Source organism: Neophocaena asiaeorientalis, unplaced genomic scaffold, assembly GCF_003031525.2.
Source record: "Neophocaena asiaeorientalis asiaeorientalis breed wild unplaced genomic scaffold, Neophocaena_asiaeorientalis_V1.1 scaffold85, whole genome shotgun sequence".
Classification (NCBI taxonomy): Eukaryota; Metazoa; Chordata; class Mammalia; order Artiodactyla; family Phocoenidae; genus Neophocaena; species Neophocaena asiaeorientalis.
Window position 1 is genome coordinate 3460183 of NW_020174301.1, and position 18964 is coordinate 3479146.

General features: G+C 42.3%; 1 protein-coding gene across 7 annotated transcripts in view; it reads left to right on the top strand.

Moving 5' to 3' along the window:
- Window positions 1-18964, top strand: part of VTI1A (vesicle transport through interaction with t-SNAREs 1A) — a 350140-nt gene that overhangs the window by 232213 nt on the left and 98963 nt on the right. Inside the window, exon 8 of one of the 7 annotated variants that reach the window (XM_024756026.1) lies at window positions 7449-7649. The exons of the other annotated variants lie outside the window; for them this stretch is intronic. Coding sequence (XP_024611794.1) covers window positions 7449-7452 — 4 coding nt within the window. The 3' untranslated portion in view covers window positions 7453-7649. Of the gene's footprint in view, window positions 1-7448; window positions 7650-18964 lie in introns of those variants that run through there. 7 annotated transcript variants of the gene reach the window in all.

The window sequence follows — 18964 nt, forward strand, 5'->3', positions numbered from 1 at the left end:
AAGTTTCAAAACCCTTGCTAACCTGAAAATACAGGCATACCTCAGAGATAATGTAGGTTCAGTTCCAGACCACTGCAATAAAGCGAGTCACATGAGTTTTTTGGTTTCCAAATGCATATAAAAATTACGTTTACACTATTCTGCAGTCTCTTCGTGTGCAGCAGCATTTATGTCTTTTAAAAAATGTACGTATTTAATTAAAAAATACTTTATTTGCTAAAACATGCTAACCATCATCTGAGCCTTCAGCGAGTCGTAGTAGTAACCTCAAAGATCACTGATCACAGATCACTATAACAAATACAATAAAATGCAAAAGCTTGAAGTATTGCAAGAATTACCAAAATGGGACACAGAAACATGAAGTGAGCAAAAGCTGTTGAAAAATGGCACCAGTAGACTTGCTTGACACAGGGTTGCCACGAACCTTCAAATTGTAAACACAATATCCGTGAAGCACAAAAAAATGAGGTGTACCTGGACGCCTCAATCTTCTGTCTACTGCTTTTCTTGTTAGCCAAGGTGTCACAGATACAGCCTCGCATTTCTTTCCATCACAAGCTTTTTAACAGACCATCCTTTCTTAGCCAGTGTTTGAAAATAATTACAAATTATACTCTTCTGTCACGTGTCTCCTTAGGGAAAGTGCTACTAACAGGCCCATTCGTATTAGGGTTTTTAAGAAGAGGTCACCACCTCCTGAGGACATCTCAGAACACCTCAGTGGTGGAGGGCTACCCCTCCTCATAGCCTTAGGGATGAAGAGACTGGACACGTTTAACTACTCTTCAGCTACTTTGTTTCATTTGACTTCAAAAACAAAATTAGCAGTAACAGGAGACAGTGGTTCCATGGGTTAAATTAATCAATGTGTGCTAATTAAATAACCGTGGTACCTCTGCCATTGATGCCTGTTTCATTTGGTGCAGAGCTCTTAGTAAGTCTTAACCGACTTTGGTCTCTGTACTTTTAATATTTTGTCATTCACACTAAATTGAAGGAAGACAGTGTGTAGTTTAAGCTGAAGAGAGAGCTTTTACTTCACATATATTGGCCCTCATGAAAGGATTTCGTTTTTAATCTTTTTTTTTTTTTTTTTTTTTTACAGTAGGTCCTTGTTGGTTATCTCTTCTTTTAAATACAGCAGTTTTTACATGTCACTCCCAAACTTGGACGTGTTTCTCCCTCATTCCCTCCAGGACATCTCCCAGCATACTACATACGGCCTTTCCCAGTCTGAACCGTAACTGCTTCCCTTACAACGGATATGTCCTAAAGGAACCTGGATTTTGCTACCAATCCACTACTTACCCATCTTTCATGTGTTTTCAGCATAGCCTAACCTCACCCCTACCTGTCATGCAATGTCCCAATCCCAGACCTGCTCTGCCGTCCCAGAAGCAGACCAGCAGCCAACGTTTCTTTAAAGTAATGGAAATGTTCATCCTGTACACAAGGCACTGTTTGCCATGTTATTCCCACTTGCTTAAAATAGACTTCAGAATATTCTGGTTTTGTTATATTTCCCACAGTTTTCTTATATTAAAAAGTGATGAGTTTATTGAAATATTTGTAATACAAAACAGAAGAACCTACACATTTAAAAAATATTAATTTCATATTTCTTGTTGAACATCTTGACACTTCTGAAAGGTATAGAGCACAAAATAAAACTCCCTGTAAGCCTCGTCATCCACTGAACCATCGTTAACACTTGAGAATGCATTCTCCCCACCTTTCGCTATGCATATTTTACCTGCAAACAATTGCATATTTCATTGGCATTTTAAGTCTTAGAAACTTGTCTGTGATTCCTGTTACACCAAATAAAATTTTTTAAGTTACTGTCCTAGTTTGGCAGGTTATGTATCTTAACACAAAGAATATAGAGTCTGCCAGAATTATTTATCTCGGTTTAGCTTATAAAAGTCCTTTTGGGTCACATTTTTGCCTTTTTTTTTCTACTGTCAGCTGTAAAACATCAGAGCAGAACTAGCAGCTGTAGGTCCTGGTTGCACTTTATTAAGTTTATGGTGGACTTTTTCAACCCTGTTCCTGGTGAAGTTTATTTAGGTAAAAGGTTGATAACATTCTTCACCCCAAAGTTTTTTTCTTTCTTTCCCGTTAAGGCAGTTCTTTCCAGGGACTTCCCTGGTGGTCTAGTGGTTAAGACTCCACCCTTCCACTGCAGGGGGCACAGGTTCGATCCCTGGTCAGAGAACTAAGACCCCACATGCCGTGCAGTGCGGCCAAAAAGAAATAAAATAAAAAAGACAGTTCTTTCCTGATAACATTCAAGAGGTTAAACATGAAGAGTCATTGCTTCTCTCTCACGTAAACAGACCTATCCTTCCACTGTGTTAAGCCAGGTTTATAAAATATGTAATCTCACATGCAAAAGAGAATAATTCTGTAGTATGTGTGTACGGTATGTGTCATACTGTGGGTTTGTTGAAATACAAAAGAACCCAGAAACATTTGTATTTTTAAGAAGACTGGGCCTCCACCATACCCTGATGCGCAGAATTCATAATTTATGCTTGAACATATTTAAATAACTGGAGTAACAGGTCTAGGTAAACAAGTTACGTTAATTACAAGAGTTAACGTGAGCTTGAGAATATTTGTGTTAATGCTTCATTTTTTTCAAGTAAGACTCTGTGCATTCCTTACACAGAGCACTATTTTCCCAAAAGTGGTAAAAATGCAAACACTCATCTCTAATGTTTTATGCCATGTCAGCTACATCATCGATAGAATTCTTTGTTTTAGTTATTCTTCTTACCAGAGATAAGCTCTAAAGGATGTATTCTGCATACTAACTGAAGCATTACGCAATACTTCTGCCAGAAAAGTCACTGAATATTCCAAGTAAGAATTAAAGGAAATTTTGCATGACATGGCGTATTTAAAATATTTCCACCATTTGGTGACCTAGTTTTTGATGGCCAAATATACCAATAAGTGTTACTCATCATATTTATACAAAAATCATGTTGTGTATATAGGTATTCATTTTGTAGCCTTTCCCACTTAGCAAGTTACTGTGAACATTTCCCCTTGACATGAAATATTTTCCTAAAGGATGTTTCTTACACAGTTTCCCTCATGGGACTGCAAAGAGCAATTCTTAATTTGTGGGTAGAAATCCAGAGCTAGCAAGTTTGTGCTGTCCCCGTGGTTGCGCGCATTGTTCCTAAACCATGGGCTTGCTGGCCCTCAAATTTCTGTAGTAGGTTTTCTTTGGGATTAGCTTTGGGGGGTAGATGAGAGGAGCTACCATCACGTTCCTGATTAGACCACCTCCTCTCCAGCATATTTTCTCCTTTGGCTCTATCACCTTCCTCCTTTTAATTTCCTGCCTGGGACTTCCCTGGTGGTCCAGTGGTCAAGACTCTGCCCTTTCAATGCAGGGGGCATGGGTTCGATCCCTGGTCAGGGAACTGAGATCCCGCATGCCACGTGGCATGGCCAAATAAATAAATAAATAAATTCCGGGTCATTCTTAACCTTCATCTCCTTTTAGTCACCAGTAATTGCTTCCCTTTTGGAGGGCCTCCTCTTTTTCAGCCTCTGGTTGCTTTGCTGACAGACACCTCAGAAAAGGGACAGAAAAATGGAGCCCTGTAGTTTTATAGGTAAAGAGTTTATGGATAAAGACTTTTTTTTTTTTTTTTTTTTTTTTTTTTGCGGTACGCGGGCCTCTCACTGTTGTGGCCTCTCCCGTTGCGGAGCACAGGCTCCGGGCGCGCAGGCTCAGCGGCCATGTCTCACGGGCCCAGCCGCTCCGCGGCATGTGGGATCTTCCTGGACCGGGACACGAACCCGTGTCCCCTGCATCGGCAGGCGGACTCAACCACTGTGCCACCAGGGAAGCCCCTGAAGACTTTTTTTTATCCTAGTTCCCAGTGCCCCTAACAGTGTCTGTCTTCAGGCAGAACTGTCCCTCGGTGCCTTGGGCAGACTTCTGTGGTCCCTCTGCATCCTTCCAGCCACGCAGTCCTCTCGTCACCTGCATTACAGCCAGACCCAAATCCTTCCTACCCCCCAGACGTGCCTCATGCTCTTCCTGGACCCGTTCAACAAGAGGGGCTCCATGTTGCTTTAATTGTACTGCCCCTGTGGATGTATCTACAAAGTATGCCTGTATTTTATTTCCGTCAGTACCTGTCTCATTCACCCTACCACATGATAACTCCTTGAGAGCAAGAGTAGGTCTCTTATATACGACTCTCAAAGCACTGGACACAGTTGCCTGCACATAGAAGATGCTTGGTAACCACTGGCCCAGGAGAATTTTTAAACTTCTGATTTGAAACTATCAATTCTCTTCCAGTTAATGTCTTTAAATTTTATTTATTTAGTGATATTTAGAGTAAGTTTGGAGATCGCCTGTGGCTTATATAAAAGCACGGAATGACCTATCTTGGTTATGTCTTGAAGCAATGCCCAGAGAGAGGCCAGTTCCAAGTTGAGATACACTCTCAGCTCGTGCCATTGCCTGTTGATTTTTTTCCAGGCCAGTAACATAACTTACCTTGGAGAGTCTTGAGCTATACACCTTAGCTCTGATTCCCAGAATCTTCCTCAGCTTTGTTAGTCATTCCGCATTGTTGTTCTTTTGTGTGTACGAGCGTGGGGACCTTGGCTTTTCGGAATAATATTACATTGCAAATCAACTTCTGCCTCAAAAGAACTTTTCTTCCACAATTTTCTGCATTTCTGAACAGGTTACAAAATGTCACAATTCAGTAGGGCCAATTATTAGATTTTCATTTAATGGGCAGTTTTAATGTTCTCGGAGACTCTGAATAGTAATAGCATTTTAAACTACTGCATTCCATTTAAAGACTCACAACCACTTCGCTCTTTGAGTGTACCTAGTTATATTTTTGGGTATCATTTAAATTCAGGCTCCCAGTCTGTGGGAAAATCAATGAGCTAATGAATAGCCTCATTTTTTAAACTTTTCAAATATTTTATCCTAATTATAAGGCATATCTAGTGACATTAATTTGATGAAATCCCAAATCGTCCGACTGTGCAGAATAGCCTTTACCATGGAGTACTTTAGAGCATTTTCAGTTTAACAAATGTACTGGTTTTTAGGACCAGATCATGGCTTTGCTTACTGTGAGAAAAACTTTCTACTGGTAAGGTCTGGAGTCCATGTCAGTGTAGGTCAAACTTTGTGCTTTTTTTTTTTCATAGTTGTTTTATTTAACCTATTAAATGAAAAGCATTCCTGCTATAAATAATAATCACCCCTGATGTATCTATAGCAAATTCTTCTTGGTAAATCACTCCCACGTGCACTGTCCACCGGCTTGGTGAGCTTCAAGGTTACTCTCTGGCCATACAGTGAGTAAACAGCAAAGTCAAGTCCAAGACCAGTGACCTTCCACAAACAACTGGTGCGGTTCATGTAAACCACTTCATATCCTGTGGGGAACAAGATGGGGAGTCAGCCAGCAAAGTGATGACTGTTTGAGTCATTTATTTTCTGCCATGTCGTTCACAGCTCATAGGCTGTCCTCTGGGACAACAACAGAAAATGAATTCTCCAAACTGATGGAGGCTACAGTTTGAGAGAAACCAACACAGCAGGCGTCATTTCAGTCCTTCCTGCTATCCAGATGCCTCTTTGTGGTTCTCTGTTTTAATCCTTGTCCCTCTTTATCCTATTCAATTCTCTGTCCATTCTCCAGCTGAAGACACCTGACACTTACTCTCAGGGAAGTAGAAATCACTTACAAGCATCGCTAGATCAGTCCTCATAGCTGCCCCGTAAGATAAGTCCAATGTAGGGAATGGAAGCCCCTCACTACTCCTTCAACATTTGAATGAGTCACCAAATTAGTAACCAAACCTAAATCTCCTGGTTCCCAGGCTGCTTCTCTGTTTGTGACCTACCACCAGCCAGAAAGTGGTAGGAGTCACATTATATCCAGCTGGCCAGTCAGCAACTTAAATTTATTCTTGCGTACCTCCTTTGATTGGACCAATACAGAGGCAACATGTATTTTTAGCAAAAGCTCGTGGACTGTGGAGTTACAAAAATCAAAGTCTTCCTGGAAATAACTCATCTTCTTAATGATTTCTCTGCTAGGCCCACAATAGGACTCTAACTATCTGTGGACTAAATGATATAATCCACCTAAGTGATATAAATGCAACTAAAGGTATAATCCAGAGGGGAAGAAAGGAAAAAGAACGAATGGGCTGGAGATGTGAAACTGAGCAGAGAGGCACTTCCCTTTCTAAAGAAGCTGTGCTTAGTGCAACGCGTGGCCTATAAAGAAAATCTGGCATCGGGACAGGCTTGCCCCGCCCCGATTTTCCACTCGCATTTCACTTCCACTCCTCCCTCCCGCAAACATGAACTGATTTCCTTCTGCTGCTAATGAAGAGTGCTGCCAGGTCAAGGGATTTTGATTACACAGCGTCTCATTGTGCTGTATGCAGATTTAATGGATTCAGACCATCAGGATGTGCTCTCCTTTTGTTGTTTTTAACTTTGGGGTGACAGATGTTGAGCACCTTTAAAATTCAATGGAGCAAAAGGTGCATCTAAGATGAGGAGGCCTCTACAACCGCGCCCAGATTGCGAGGGACACATTCCAGTCAACTCAGGAGTTTAGTTAGTTACACTGAACTCCTATCTCGTGTTCGTGATACGGGACCCGTGTCCTAGCTCCAGGGAGCCTCTTTCCATGTCTACCTGACACTGCCTGGAATAGCCCCCACTTCCCATCCCCTTCTGAACCTCTGGGTTTGGAGGCTGAGCTCATGGTCCACTTGGATGACCCCTCCCTCCCCAGTTCCTATCTCTCTCTGACCGCTGTGCTGCACTCACCCGCCCACTAGGGTAATAGTGCTCACTTATTACTTAAGCCTCTTAGGAACCTAGAGACCAGGGCTTTCCTTCTCAGCTTAAGAACTGGAGAACCTTGCGTATGATTTCCTTTTTTTTTTTTTTTAATTTATTTATTTTTGGCTGCGTTGGGTCTTCGTTGCTGCGCGTGCTTTCTCTAGTTGCATCGAGTGGGGGCTGCTCCTCGTTGCGGCGCACGGGCTTCTCATTGCGGTGGCCTCTCTTGTTGCGGAGCATGGTCTCTAGGCCCGCGGGCTTCCATAGTCGCAGCACGTGGGCTCAGTAGTTGTGGTGCACGGGCTTAGTTGGTCTGCGGCACGTGGGATCCTCCCCGACCAGGGATCAAACCCGCGTCCCCTGCATTGGCAGGTGGATTCTTAACCACTGCGCCACCAGGGAAGTCCCGCATATGATTTCTTAATCATCGTTATTGTCATGATTGCTGTTGTCATCTTAATTGCCATTTATTTTAAGAGCACTGAAATGCTAAGTGCTGTATAATCATTATCTCATTTCATCTCATTTAACCCTCAGAGCAAACCTGTAAGGGAGGCATTATTATTTTCTTTTACAGATGAGGAAACTGAGGCTTAGCAAAGTTCAGTCACTTGCTCAAAGTCACACAACTATCAAGTCTCAGCCAGGATTGCAGCCAGTCACGTCCATCAGCCTTAAGAACTCAGCTCTTGGGCTTCCCTGGTGGCGCAGTGGTTGAGAGTCCGCCTGCCGATGCAGGGGACACGGGTTCGTGCCCCAGTCTGGGAAGATTCCACATGCCACGGAGCGGCTGGGCCCGTAAGCCGTGGCCACTGAGCCTGCGTGTCCGGAGCCTGTGCTCCGCAACAGGAGAGGCCACAACAGTGAGAGGCCCGCCTACCGCCAAAAAAAAAAAAGAACTCAGCTCTCCTTGTCTGAAACCTGATACCAGCTGGGTTCTCATCCTGCAGTCAGCCTCCAAGGAACCTAAGTAACTATATGTGGACAAAGTGAAACGTCTATTTACAAATCAGACTATGCTTCTATTAATATGTTTCATTTAGAGTATCGATGATGTTTTCAGTGATAAACCGAGAGTCAGATGTTTTTTTTTTTTTTAAGAGTCAGATTTTTAAGGAACTATCTAAGCATATTTACCAGCTTCTTTCAGCTTAAATGGGGAAAAAAATGCTACAGTAGTCCTGAACAACTCATGTCTATATGCCAAGGTTGGCATATGAAATAATTTCCCAAGAGGGTGCTACCATAAGGCAAGGGACAAAATGGCAGAAGAGGTCTTTGATACTCTCCATGTTTTGTGGTGCCCAGCTCTTTTCTTCCGTTCTTTCCTGCCCACCCCACCCCAGCACCTTTGTCACCTCTGATGGCCTAATTCTCCTCACTGTAACCCCACCCAGGCCGGTCTGTCCCAAAAATGCAATCCCCAGTGGAAGCAGCCCATGAAAGAGAATCTCCGGGGAAAGCAGTCTAAGGAAGGTAAATTACACTAAGACTTAATCTTGGGACATAACCGAGTTTTATAAGAGTAGAAATGGAGACAGGTAATATCATGAACTCTGGGCTTTTACCTCTGCTTAGGACAGCCCACTGTTTTCCATGCTGTCTTGCATCTCTGCCCAAATCCCCTCTCGTCACTCTGTGCCTTTCCCCTGCTTCATTTTTCTTCATAGCACATGTCACTCCCTGGAATTGCTTTATATACTTCTTGGTTTATTAGCATCTACGTCTATAGAAAGTAAGCTCCGTGAGAGCAGGAACTTTGCTTTGCTTGTTGCTATAACCCTAGCATCTGCAAGAGGGCCTGGCACATAGTAGGTGCTGAATAAATATTTATCGGGTGAAGGGATCAGCCGCTTGTCATGCCTCTTCTGAGCAGGGCAGCTTTTACTTTAACCCGGTTTTTGTCCAAAAGAACAAATTTAAGTAGCTGTCAAACTCATGGTTTTACTGTTATTATTGCTTGAGAGGAGGTGAATTTTTTTTTCTTTAGAAGGCCAATTTCAACTTGACGTACAGAAAACAGTTAAGTAAATACTAGCTCAGGTGGTGGTCAGGTGCAATGAAGTCAGGAAAATGCTATCTGAGTGTCTGGCAAACGCTATGCAATCAGAAGATATTAGTGGACATCCTTCATGTGAGTAAAAAATTGTATTCATCTACACAATTCATCTTGAAATAATTATGAGCCAACTTTTTCAATCTCACGTGACGTGTACTGTGTTCATGGTTCTCTTAGAATTATCTTTGGCTTTGGGAATTATAAGTAATGTACATAAAATTAAATCCAAAACATATCCACATTTGAGTTCAAATATTTCCTCTTTTAAAGTGTAACCATGACTTTGAAGTTGGGTTAAACCACAGATGTGTGTTTTTCTTCTATTCAGGTCCAATGATACCTGGTAATTTGGCATGTAATGATGGGGTAGGCTCAAGGATGTTCAAGAACAAATTGTACCATATTGTTCAGTTCTCCCTAATCTTACAAAAATGAACCATCACAAATTACTGAATTTTAATATCTCCTGAAACTCTCCCAGCAAAAAGAAGGAAGATACACTAATGACTAATTTAAATGCTAGAAGGCGGGGAGGGGTCGAAAGATAATCCCAGGTAAACCAAATTAGCCTACCTATCATTATGATTATTTTAAAATCACAGCGTCTCATGGAAAATGCGTTTCTGTGGTGCCGGGTTTCAGGGATACTCTTGGTTAAAACCTGTGTAAATGAAGTTATAAAATTGGAACTAGTAGATGGGGCAGGTGATTGGACAGGGGGACAATAAATAGTGGGGTTGAAACCCTCTTGTTAGTTAAAATACTGGTTTCCGTATGTTAAGAAAAAATATCTCACGCTCTCTGTCTAGACCTCTAGACCTGTAGTCAGTGAGCCTGTGTACTTCTGTTTCCCCGCCAGATATTTGTTCCTGGCTGAAAGACATTTTATGGTATTTATTTGATGACACACACCTGCTGGGTAGATGAAAAGCTACTGCTCCTGAGGATGACCTACTTCAAGCTTCTGAGGACTTGGGCAGGTTGTCCTGCCACATTATTTGAGCCCATCTTGATGTCGCCTGTTGAACATATGTAAGACGAGTGCATCTGCAGACTTGTCAGAGGCACAGTTGCTAACCCCAGGGAGGAGGTTTCAGAGTCAGTAATGACTTTGTAAGTGTACTGAGACAGGGAAGGCACACTGCTTTACCAAACCCACCTCTAGCATAGGAAGTGCTGCTCTCAGCGCTCGGGATGGGGATTGGCCCAGAAACCTGCCCCCGTGGAGTGGACCATCTGGAAGGGGGATCTTACAGGAATCCACGTAATGTGGTCCAGGGTAAAGAGATGGACCCCAGGTGGGAGGTCGGGAGAGTGAGGGTCCAAGGTGACATGAAAGAAATTCTGATGCAGTGTTTTCCTGGGAGTTCACAGGACAGAGAGAGATTTCTAGTTGAGATCAAGGAAGAGCATGGGATGTTTGAAATGCATGGAGACACTGTCATCAGCTTCGTCCTTTGAAGCCGACTTGTTTTTACATGTTGATTTCCACAAACATTTATTGAGCACCAGCTATTGTGACAAGGCAGACCTTAGGCCATAAAGATACAAATATAAATAATTTATATCCATCTCTCAGTGTATACAGTGTAGTAAGAAAGCATACCTAAACAGGAATTTTATTATAAATGTAAATATAACAGTAGAGGTACACAAGGAGTTCTTAGCCCTGTCGGCCTTCCTGGGCTTGGTGATGCCCAACCTGAGTTCTGCAGAGTAAGTGCAAGTTAACCAAAGAAGAGAAAACTGGGAAATGGAGGCATGAAAATGATACGTTGTGCTCGGAAGCGACAAACTGTTCGGTTTTACTGAATAGTGAAAAAGGTGAGGTGGGAATCAGTGGGTCCCTTAGAGGGGCTGTAGCTTCCTTACCCATCTCATGAGCCCCTTGCCACCACTGCCCGAGTAAGTGGACTGCCCCTGCCATGTAAATGCAGCTTCAGAGCAAGTTCCGTCCTACCCTTGCTGCCCTAAGCCCCCCTGCATGGAAAATCCAGAGATTCCATGAAGAGGGGCCGTTGACCCACTGCTGAGAAGTTATAAGCTCTGAATCATGAGTGAGTTGGGGTTTTACCGGGTGATTTAGAAGGAGTCTTTCTCCATTACCTTTTTTTTTTTTTTTTATTTCATTCTTGGCTGTGCCGGGTCCCCGCTGCGGTACTCAGGCCTCTCACCGCAGTGGCTTCTCGTTGCGGGGCATGAGCTCTAGGCGTGCGGGCCCCAGCAGCTGCAGCACACGGGCTGCAGAACGCGGGCTCAGTAGTTGTGGCGCACGGGCCTAGTTGTTCCGTGGCACGCGGGATCCTCCCGGACCAGGGCTCGAACCCGTGTCCCCTGCACTGGCAGGCGGACTCCCAGCCACTGCGCCACCAGGGAAGCCCTCTCCATTACTTTTATCTGCGTGTCTACAGCTCATGGTTTGAAAGCCTTGGCTCCAAATGACATATGCCCTCGGTGTTATTTACGATATGACTCTCCTTTCGGGTCTCCTTCCCTCCTCTTCCAGTTGTCTGTTGCTGTGTAACGAATAACCCCAAAAGGTAACGGCTTAGAACAACAATTGTCATCTCTCACAATTTCTGTGGGTCAGGAATGGAGAGCGGCTTGGCTGGGTGTTCCGGCTCGGGATCTCTCATGAGGTCATCTTCAGATCAAGCCTGGAACCGGAACAGTTGGGAAGAGATAGGATTCAGGAGTAGCTAGAGACTGGCTGGGACTTTCTCCCGTTACCGCTTTATTAATCTCGAGGCCTTTCCATGTAGTCTGTCTACATGAGCTAGTCTGGGCTTCCTTACGGCATGGAGCCTCGGGCTTGCCAGCTTAGACCCCCCAAAGATGAGTCCCAAGAGCAAGACTGGCAGAAGCCTCATGGCCTTTCTTAAAGCCAGCCTAGGAAGTCACACAGTGTCACCTCTGCTCAAGACGGTCACAAGGGCCCATCAGGTTTCGATGGGAAGGGACATAGGCTCCGCTCCTTGAGGCAGGGGTGGCACGGTTGTGGAAAATCAGTGGGATGGGAATATTTTGTCGCCAATTTAGGAAAATATAATGTGCCACACATCCTCCAAGAACATTTTCCTCTGCTCACGTAATCCTTTAAATTACCTAAATATTAATTCACTCATTTTGCTGTTGCCCAAAAGCTTTCTAGTTCCCTTCCCACACCAGAATCCAAGGCTTCAGTGCACACACAAGAACCAAAACACCTCCATTGTCTGAATGAGAGTCAGTCACTCTAGTGTGTGGTGTTCCCCTTATGATAACACTTTATAAGCATATGTACCCTGTTGCCCCATCTTCAAGGAAGCTCTACCTCAGTCAGGCACTTGTTTTGTTTTGTTTTATAATTTATTTTTTATTGAAGCATGGTTGATTTACAAATGTTGTGTTCGTTTCTGGTGTACAGCAGAGTGACTCAGTTATGCGTTTTTTTTCATATTCTTTTCCATTATGGTTTATCATAGGATACTGAATATAGTTCCCTGTGCTCTACGGTAGGACCTTGTTGTTTATCCATCCTGTATATGATGGTTTGCATCTGCTGATCCCAGCCTCCCACTCCATCTCTCCCCCACCACCACCCCCCATTTGGCAACCACAAGTCTGTTCTCTACGTCTGTGTGTTTCTGTTTTGTAAATAGTTCATATGTGTCATATTCTAGATTCCACTTATAAGTGATATCATATGGTATTTGTCTTTCTCTTTCTGACTTACTTCACTTAGTATGATAATCTCCAGGTCCATCCATGTTGCTGCAAATGGTATCATTTCATTCTTTTTAATCAGGCACTGTTAAATCCAAATATTGCTCATATCTTTCCCTGAGAGGCCCCTTTTTATCTAACCACAGCAAGCTTGAGCCTCAGGAGTGAATGATTTCAAATCTGTCTTTTTATTTGCCGTTCACTGGATAGATTGGTGGTGCTCTTATAACAGGGTTGGTCAGTAGCGTTTTGTGGAGTACAGGATATCTCCGGGAGTAAAAAAAGAAAAAAGTTTAAAAAAAAGGGCCCAGACTTTGGCTTAAGGAACTTTAAAAACTGAAGCATTAGCATGTTCTTGGTAGGAAACCTTCTGATGTAAAGTTAAACTATTGATGTAAATTTTACATTTTTAAATAAGTACGATTGCAAGTGTGCTGTCTTAATGAGGACTTTTAGATTTTACACATATATAGTGAACAGAAGTTGAGTTCTTTAAATATTTTCTGTTAAAAATATATGATACATGAGCACTGGATTGGAGGGGTTTTTTCACCCTTGGATAACCTAGAAAAGAATATAGCTCTATTTTAAAATCCCTTCCAGTTCAAGAGTTATCCAAGCAAACAGTATTGACCAAGGTGTTGAATGCACCAGTAAAAATAATGCTAACCTTTCATAAAGCTAAGTAATCAGGAATAATGCTGAAAATAAGAAGACAGTCATTTATTTACTCTTATTTGTCACTGTTAGTACTAATAATGCATTTCAACACAGTGGAATTGCTAGATAATGCTTTTGTGACTTTTATGCAGGTTATTGTTATTTAAATGAACAGTCGACTGCACTGTAATGAAGAAATGCATGCTTTTCCCAACTCAGTTATCAACCAGGATTCTAGGAAAATGAGAATTTGTGTCTGCCTTCATTCACAGAGCAAACTGGAGGTCACTGTTTTCAATACGAACCTTTTTTTAGCTTTCCAGCAGTGAATAATTAGGAGCTGCTGCTTCTGAAATTACCTGTATTCACTGTAGAGAAGGAAAGACTTTTATCTTCCACGATGAAATACATTTTCTCATTCAAATTTCATCATTCTTTTTTTAAACGGCATTTTACACCGCTGAGTCAATCCTGGGTAGCATAAAATAAAAGAAGTAGATTTTGTGTGCTGCTGTAGCCTTGTTTATTCAATTTACTTCCTCAAATTTCAGCTCCGCCTTGAAAAATGATCCAAATGCAAAAATGGGTTTAAAGCAGTTGACTGTATACAGCAGTTATCCACGTAGAATACTATTATACAAACACACGTGTTTTTTGCACTTCGATTTAGATTGAGTTGATCCTTGATCCTTATAATTTAATGATTATGTACTTCTACTGAGTTTTTAACAGCTTTGTTGAGATACAGTTTACATATTATACAATTCACCCATTTGAAGTGCACAATTCAGTGGCTTTTAGTATATTCACTGAGTTGTGCAACCATCACCACAATCAATTTTAGAACATTTTCACCACCCCAGAAAGAAATCTGGTACCCATTAGCAGTCACTTCCCATGTCCCACTAGCCCGTGACAACCACTAAACAACTTTTCTGTCTCTATGGATTTGCCTATTCTGGACATTTCATATAAATGAAATCATATAATATGTGGTCTTTTGTTTTGGGCTTCCTTCACTCAGCATAAGGTTTTCAAGTTTCATCTATGTTGTAGCACGTGTCAGTACTTCATATGTTTTTGTTGCCTACTAATAGTCCATTGTATGGATATACAAATTTTATTTATCCATTTATTAATTGGTGGACATTTAGGTTGTTTCTATTTTTTGGCTACTATGACCAATGCTGCTGTAAACATTCACCTAAAAGTTTTTGTGTGGACATATGTTTTCATTTCTCCTGGCTGTATACTTAGGAGTAGAGCTGCTGGGTCATATGTAAGTTTAACTTTTGAAAAAGTGCCAAATGGGGCTTCCCTGGTGGTGCACTGGTTAAGAATCCACCTGCCAATGCAAGGGACACAGGTTCGAGCCCTGGTCCGGGAAGATCCCACATGCCGCGGAGCAACTAAGCCCATGTGCCGCAACTACTGAGCCTGCGCTCTAGAACCCACGAGCCACAACTACTGAAGCCGGCACGCCTAGAGCCTGTGCTCCACAACAAGAGAAGCCCCGCTCGCCGCAACTAGAGAAAGCCCGCGTGCAGCAGCAAAGACCCAACGCAACCAAAAATAAAATAAAAAAAAAAAAAGTGCCAAACTGTTTTCTAAAGTGTTTGGACTGTTTTATATTCCCACCAGCAATGTATAGGGGTTCCAATTTCTTCACATCTTCCCCAACACTTGTTATTGTCTGTCTTTTTGAATACAGGCATCCCAGTGGGTGTGAGGAACTATCTCATTGTGATTTTGATTTGCATTTCCCAAATGGCTAAGATGTTGAGCCTCTTTTTATGTGCTTATTGGCCATTTGTATTTCTTCTTTGGAGAAATGTCTGTTTTTATTGAGTTTTTTATACCTCACCTTAGGAATGTGGCTAGCAGAACTAAGTTGGAAATAAATATATCTTCCTAAAGGGAGTAATTTTCAAAACAAATCTACAGATTGAAGACATTGTTTTTACAATGGTAGTATTTCTGGGTTATAGAAGAATTGAATTGCTCTCAGGAATCAGTTTACTTCTGAAACTTCTTTCAATTTGATTAGCAATATATCAGATATTGGTGGTCCCAGAGTCATACCTAGAAAATGGCTTAAAGATCAGTTTGTCCAGTTAACTCATTTTACAGATTAGGAAACTGAGAGCCTAAGAGGTGAAATATGTGGGTCACAGAGAATTACTGATAGATATAGAACTATGCAGGTGGAATCCAGATAACTGAACATCTCTATTTAATTTAGAGAGAAAATAATGCACTCTTCAAATGGGTTCTTACTGATTTAAAAAAAAAAAAATGGTGAACTGCTCTGCAATTAGAATCCACAATATTTATTTTTGGTTATTTAACACATACTATTTTATTTTATCCTCATAGTAACACATGTAAGATTGATATTATTTTTCTGTCCTATTGTGTGTAGGGAAGCAGGTTAGCTAGCTTGTTGAATGGCAGCTACATAGTAAATGGCAGACTCTAACCCAAACCTTCTGATTCCAAGTTCATGGTTTTGTTTCCTCTGGTCTTTACAAAAAGACAGCATCAACACATTGTTACCCATGCCATCTTGAGAGCCTTTTGTTTCTGGTCACTAAATCACTGACGCAAGTAACCGATAGGTGGCATCATGGAGCATCATTTCCCATCACTAATATAGTTATTCAGCAGCACTAATATACCTAACTTTGGAAATAGAATGTAAGTTTCAAGTGACAGAAGGTTTGTTCGAGAATAAAAATACAGTACCTGAAAGGATCTACTAATATAATAACATATTTCTGGAGTCCTTTTCAGTTGCAAAGCACTTGGCTTATTACACTTTTGATTTGATATTTACAATTATGCAAGACCACTTTTTCTGTTTTGATGGATTTGTCATATTCATGATGACACTAAGGCCTGAAGGGCTTTAGTTGCTGCACTCATAATGGCTCAGGCAGAGCTATATCTCAGATCCAAGTCTCTTGGCTCCTGTGTAGCCCTGTGTTCCCTCCAGTGTACCATGCTCCGCCTTAATGATGTGCTGAAGGACACTCATTTGAAAGAAGAGAAGACTTTACGCCATTATTCCAGGCAACAACAGAGCTATGAACAAGTAGAAGTTATAGGGAGGCAATTTTGAGGCCGTATAAAGAAGACTTGATCTGCCCAACAATGCAGTGTGTTGTCTTGTGAAGGAGTGAGGTCTCTTGTCATTGAACTGTTCAAGCTAGGGCTGGATGACCATCTGGGAGGATGCTCTAAAAGGGGTTTCTGCATTGTGTTTGTGTGTGTGTGAGTGTGAGTGTGTGTGTGTGTATGTGTGTGTGTGTGTGACTGTTGTCAAGAGAAATGAGAAGGCACTTACGGTCCCTTCCAACTGTGAGATTGTGGGTCTTTGTTCTTAGTTAAGAGAATAAGCTGGTTTAAGAGGTCCTCTGTATCCTTACTGAAGAAAGAAACTTTGAGAAACTCTTATCCTGCACAGTTAAAGGTACAGGGTTTTCTGTTTAAAAGAGAGTAGCCAGATTTATCAACTTGAATTACTAGTTTCCAAATGGTTAGAACAGCAGTTCCCGTGTATGTTTATATACACTCGGCACAGCAAAGCTTCCATATTCAGATAAGTTTAAATACGAGCCTTCAATATGTCATTGTCCTTTGTGATTATCGAAGAGGGAAGGTGTGCGGCAGTGTCAGTTTTATTTTTTATTTTCACAAAGCCCTTCAGAAACACGTTTGGCAGCCTCACCCAGTGGTTCTCAGCTCTGGTGGCACATGAGGATCACCTGAGGAGCTTTTTAAAAACACGGATGACCAGGCCCCAGCCCAGATCTCTCAGGGTGGGTTCCCAGCGTCAGTATTTTTGAACCGCTCTCCAGATGATTCTCCTATGAAACCAGGGTTAAGATGAACTACTCTAGTGGAAGCATAAACTCAGGCAAACTCTGGACATTCGCTTTGTAATTTTGGCTGCTCTTTGGAATTCAGGTAATCAATTTAAAGCCAAAGCTCATAAGTATGGTTAGAGGCAGCTTCTCACGGTGATTCACGCTGCTGCTCTAGAGCCAGACAGGGTGGCTTTGTCCACTTACTAGTTCTGTGACTTTGCGCAAGTTATTTTAATCTCTCTGTGCCTCAGGTTCTTAATTTGTTGGTGGAGATAATAATGCTACTTATATGATAAAAGCTGAGGTAAACACCGGAAAGGAAATAAAAACTTGATATTACAATCATCGTCGTCATCGTCATGTTGTTTTGCTGTCGTTAGTAGTAGACGCTGTAGCAGTAGTGCTCCTGGCATAGGAGCTAAGCACCTATTGAGAAAACAGCCTGTTCTCCACGAGGCTGCAAACCAGACCCGACCTTACTTGAAAACGAAAGACCTTTCAGCCACTTGAGCAGCAGCGTACTGCCTCAGATTCAGAACTTTCCAATGAAGTGGAATGTTTTGTAGCAAGCTTTTTGGGGAGCTGAGGCTTAAACCAGGTAACCTCCTACAGTTCGATCCAGCTCTAAAGACGGGCCAGAGCTCTGCCAACCAGGGGCCTGGACTGAAGGGTGATGCTGGGTTTCTGTTGGATAACTGGGAAAGGCATGCACTACGTATGGCAGGCTGACCTCCCAGATCCTCAGGGTAATCTCAGTTAACCGCCCACCCTGCTAAACCATGGGACCTGCAGTTCAGAAAGCATGGTTGCTATTCAGTAGGAAGCAATGGCTCCAAACACCAGCGTCCGTGGCTAATCGTGCAAAAAAAGTGAATACAATTAGGGTGTGCGGGACAGCCTCAGAGAAAAATTAAAGTGCACGATTAGGCATAGTTTCTATTTAATTTTCAGTCGAAATAATTTGAAGTGGCTCTAGTCACTGCGGATACAGTAGCAAGAGTCCCTTACTCTCTGGGGTTTAGTACAAGTGTGGACATTTCATGGATATTACAGGTTCTCTAACACACAGTTTCCATCAAGACAGCCTCCAACTGCAATTATGGAAATTGGTGGAATATTCCTAGGAGGAGCTCAAAGGATTGTAAAGCTGAATAACATCTTTGTCTCAAAAACTTATGTGAGAATCTGGGGGTTTTTTCCCCTTTTCTCCTATAAGCATTTTGTGGCTCACCGTTGCAGACACTGCATGTCTTTGTAGCCCACAAAGTCCCCATGTTAATAGTTGTTTGCTAGTTGAGGTCATTTAATTGAAAAAAGCTGGCATGGAGATATTACGGGTCTCAATAGGTCATTTTTGTATCAAGTATGGTGTCATTACCTTTGACTAAACCCCTTCCAAATCCAAATTCATTATAGTTCTTTAAATGCATTAATCACATGTAAGAGGATAGAAAGCTGGAGGAAAGATGTGTGTGGCCTTAAGTATGCCAGTCGTCTACAGTTCTGCCGTGGCATGTTGCCAGTGGTGCATTATAGAATTCCAGACGGCACGGTTCTGTTGGTACTAGTTTCGGATTCGCTCTGGGAATGAGGTCAAAGAGGATGCTAGACTGGAGTTCTCTTCCTTGCCTCTCCCAGAGTAGATCCTGGAAGACTCCATCCCCTCCCACCAATCAGACAACTGCCCCAACCTCTCTTGGGGATTGTGGACTCAGCACAATTGCTCACTCCCCATGAGTTCCCAGGCATCTAGTTACCCAGTACTGCAGAGGCCAGGAAGATTGAACTCCCTTGTGTAAG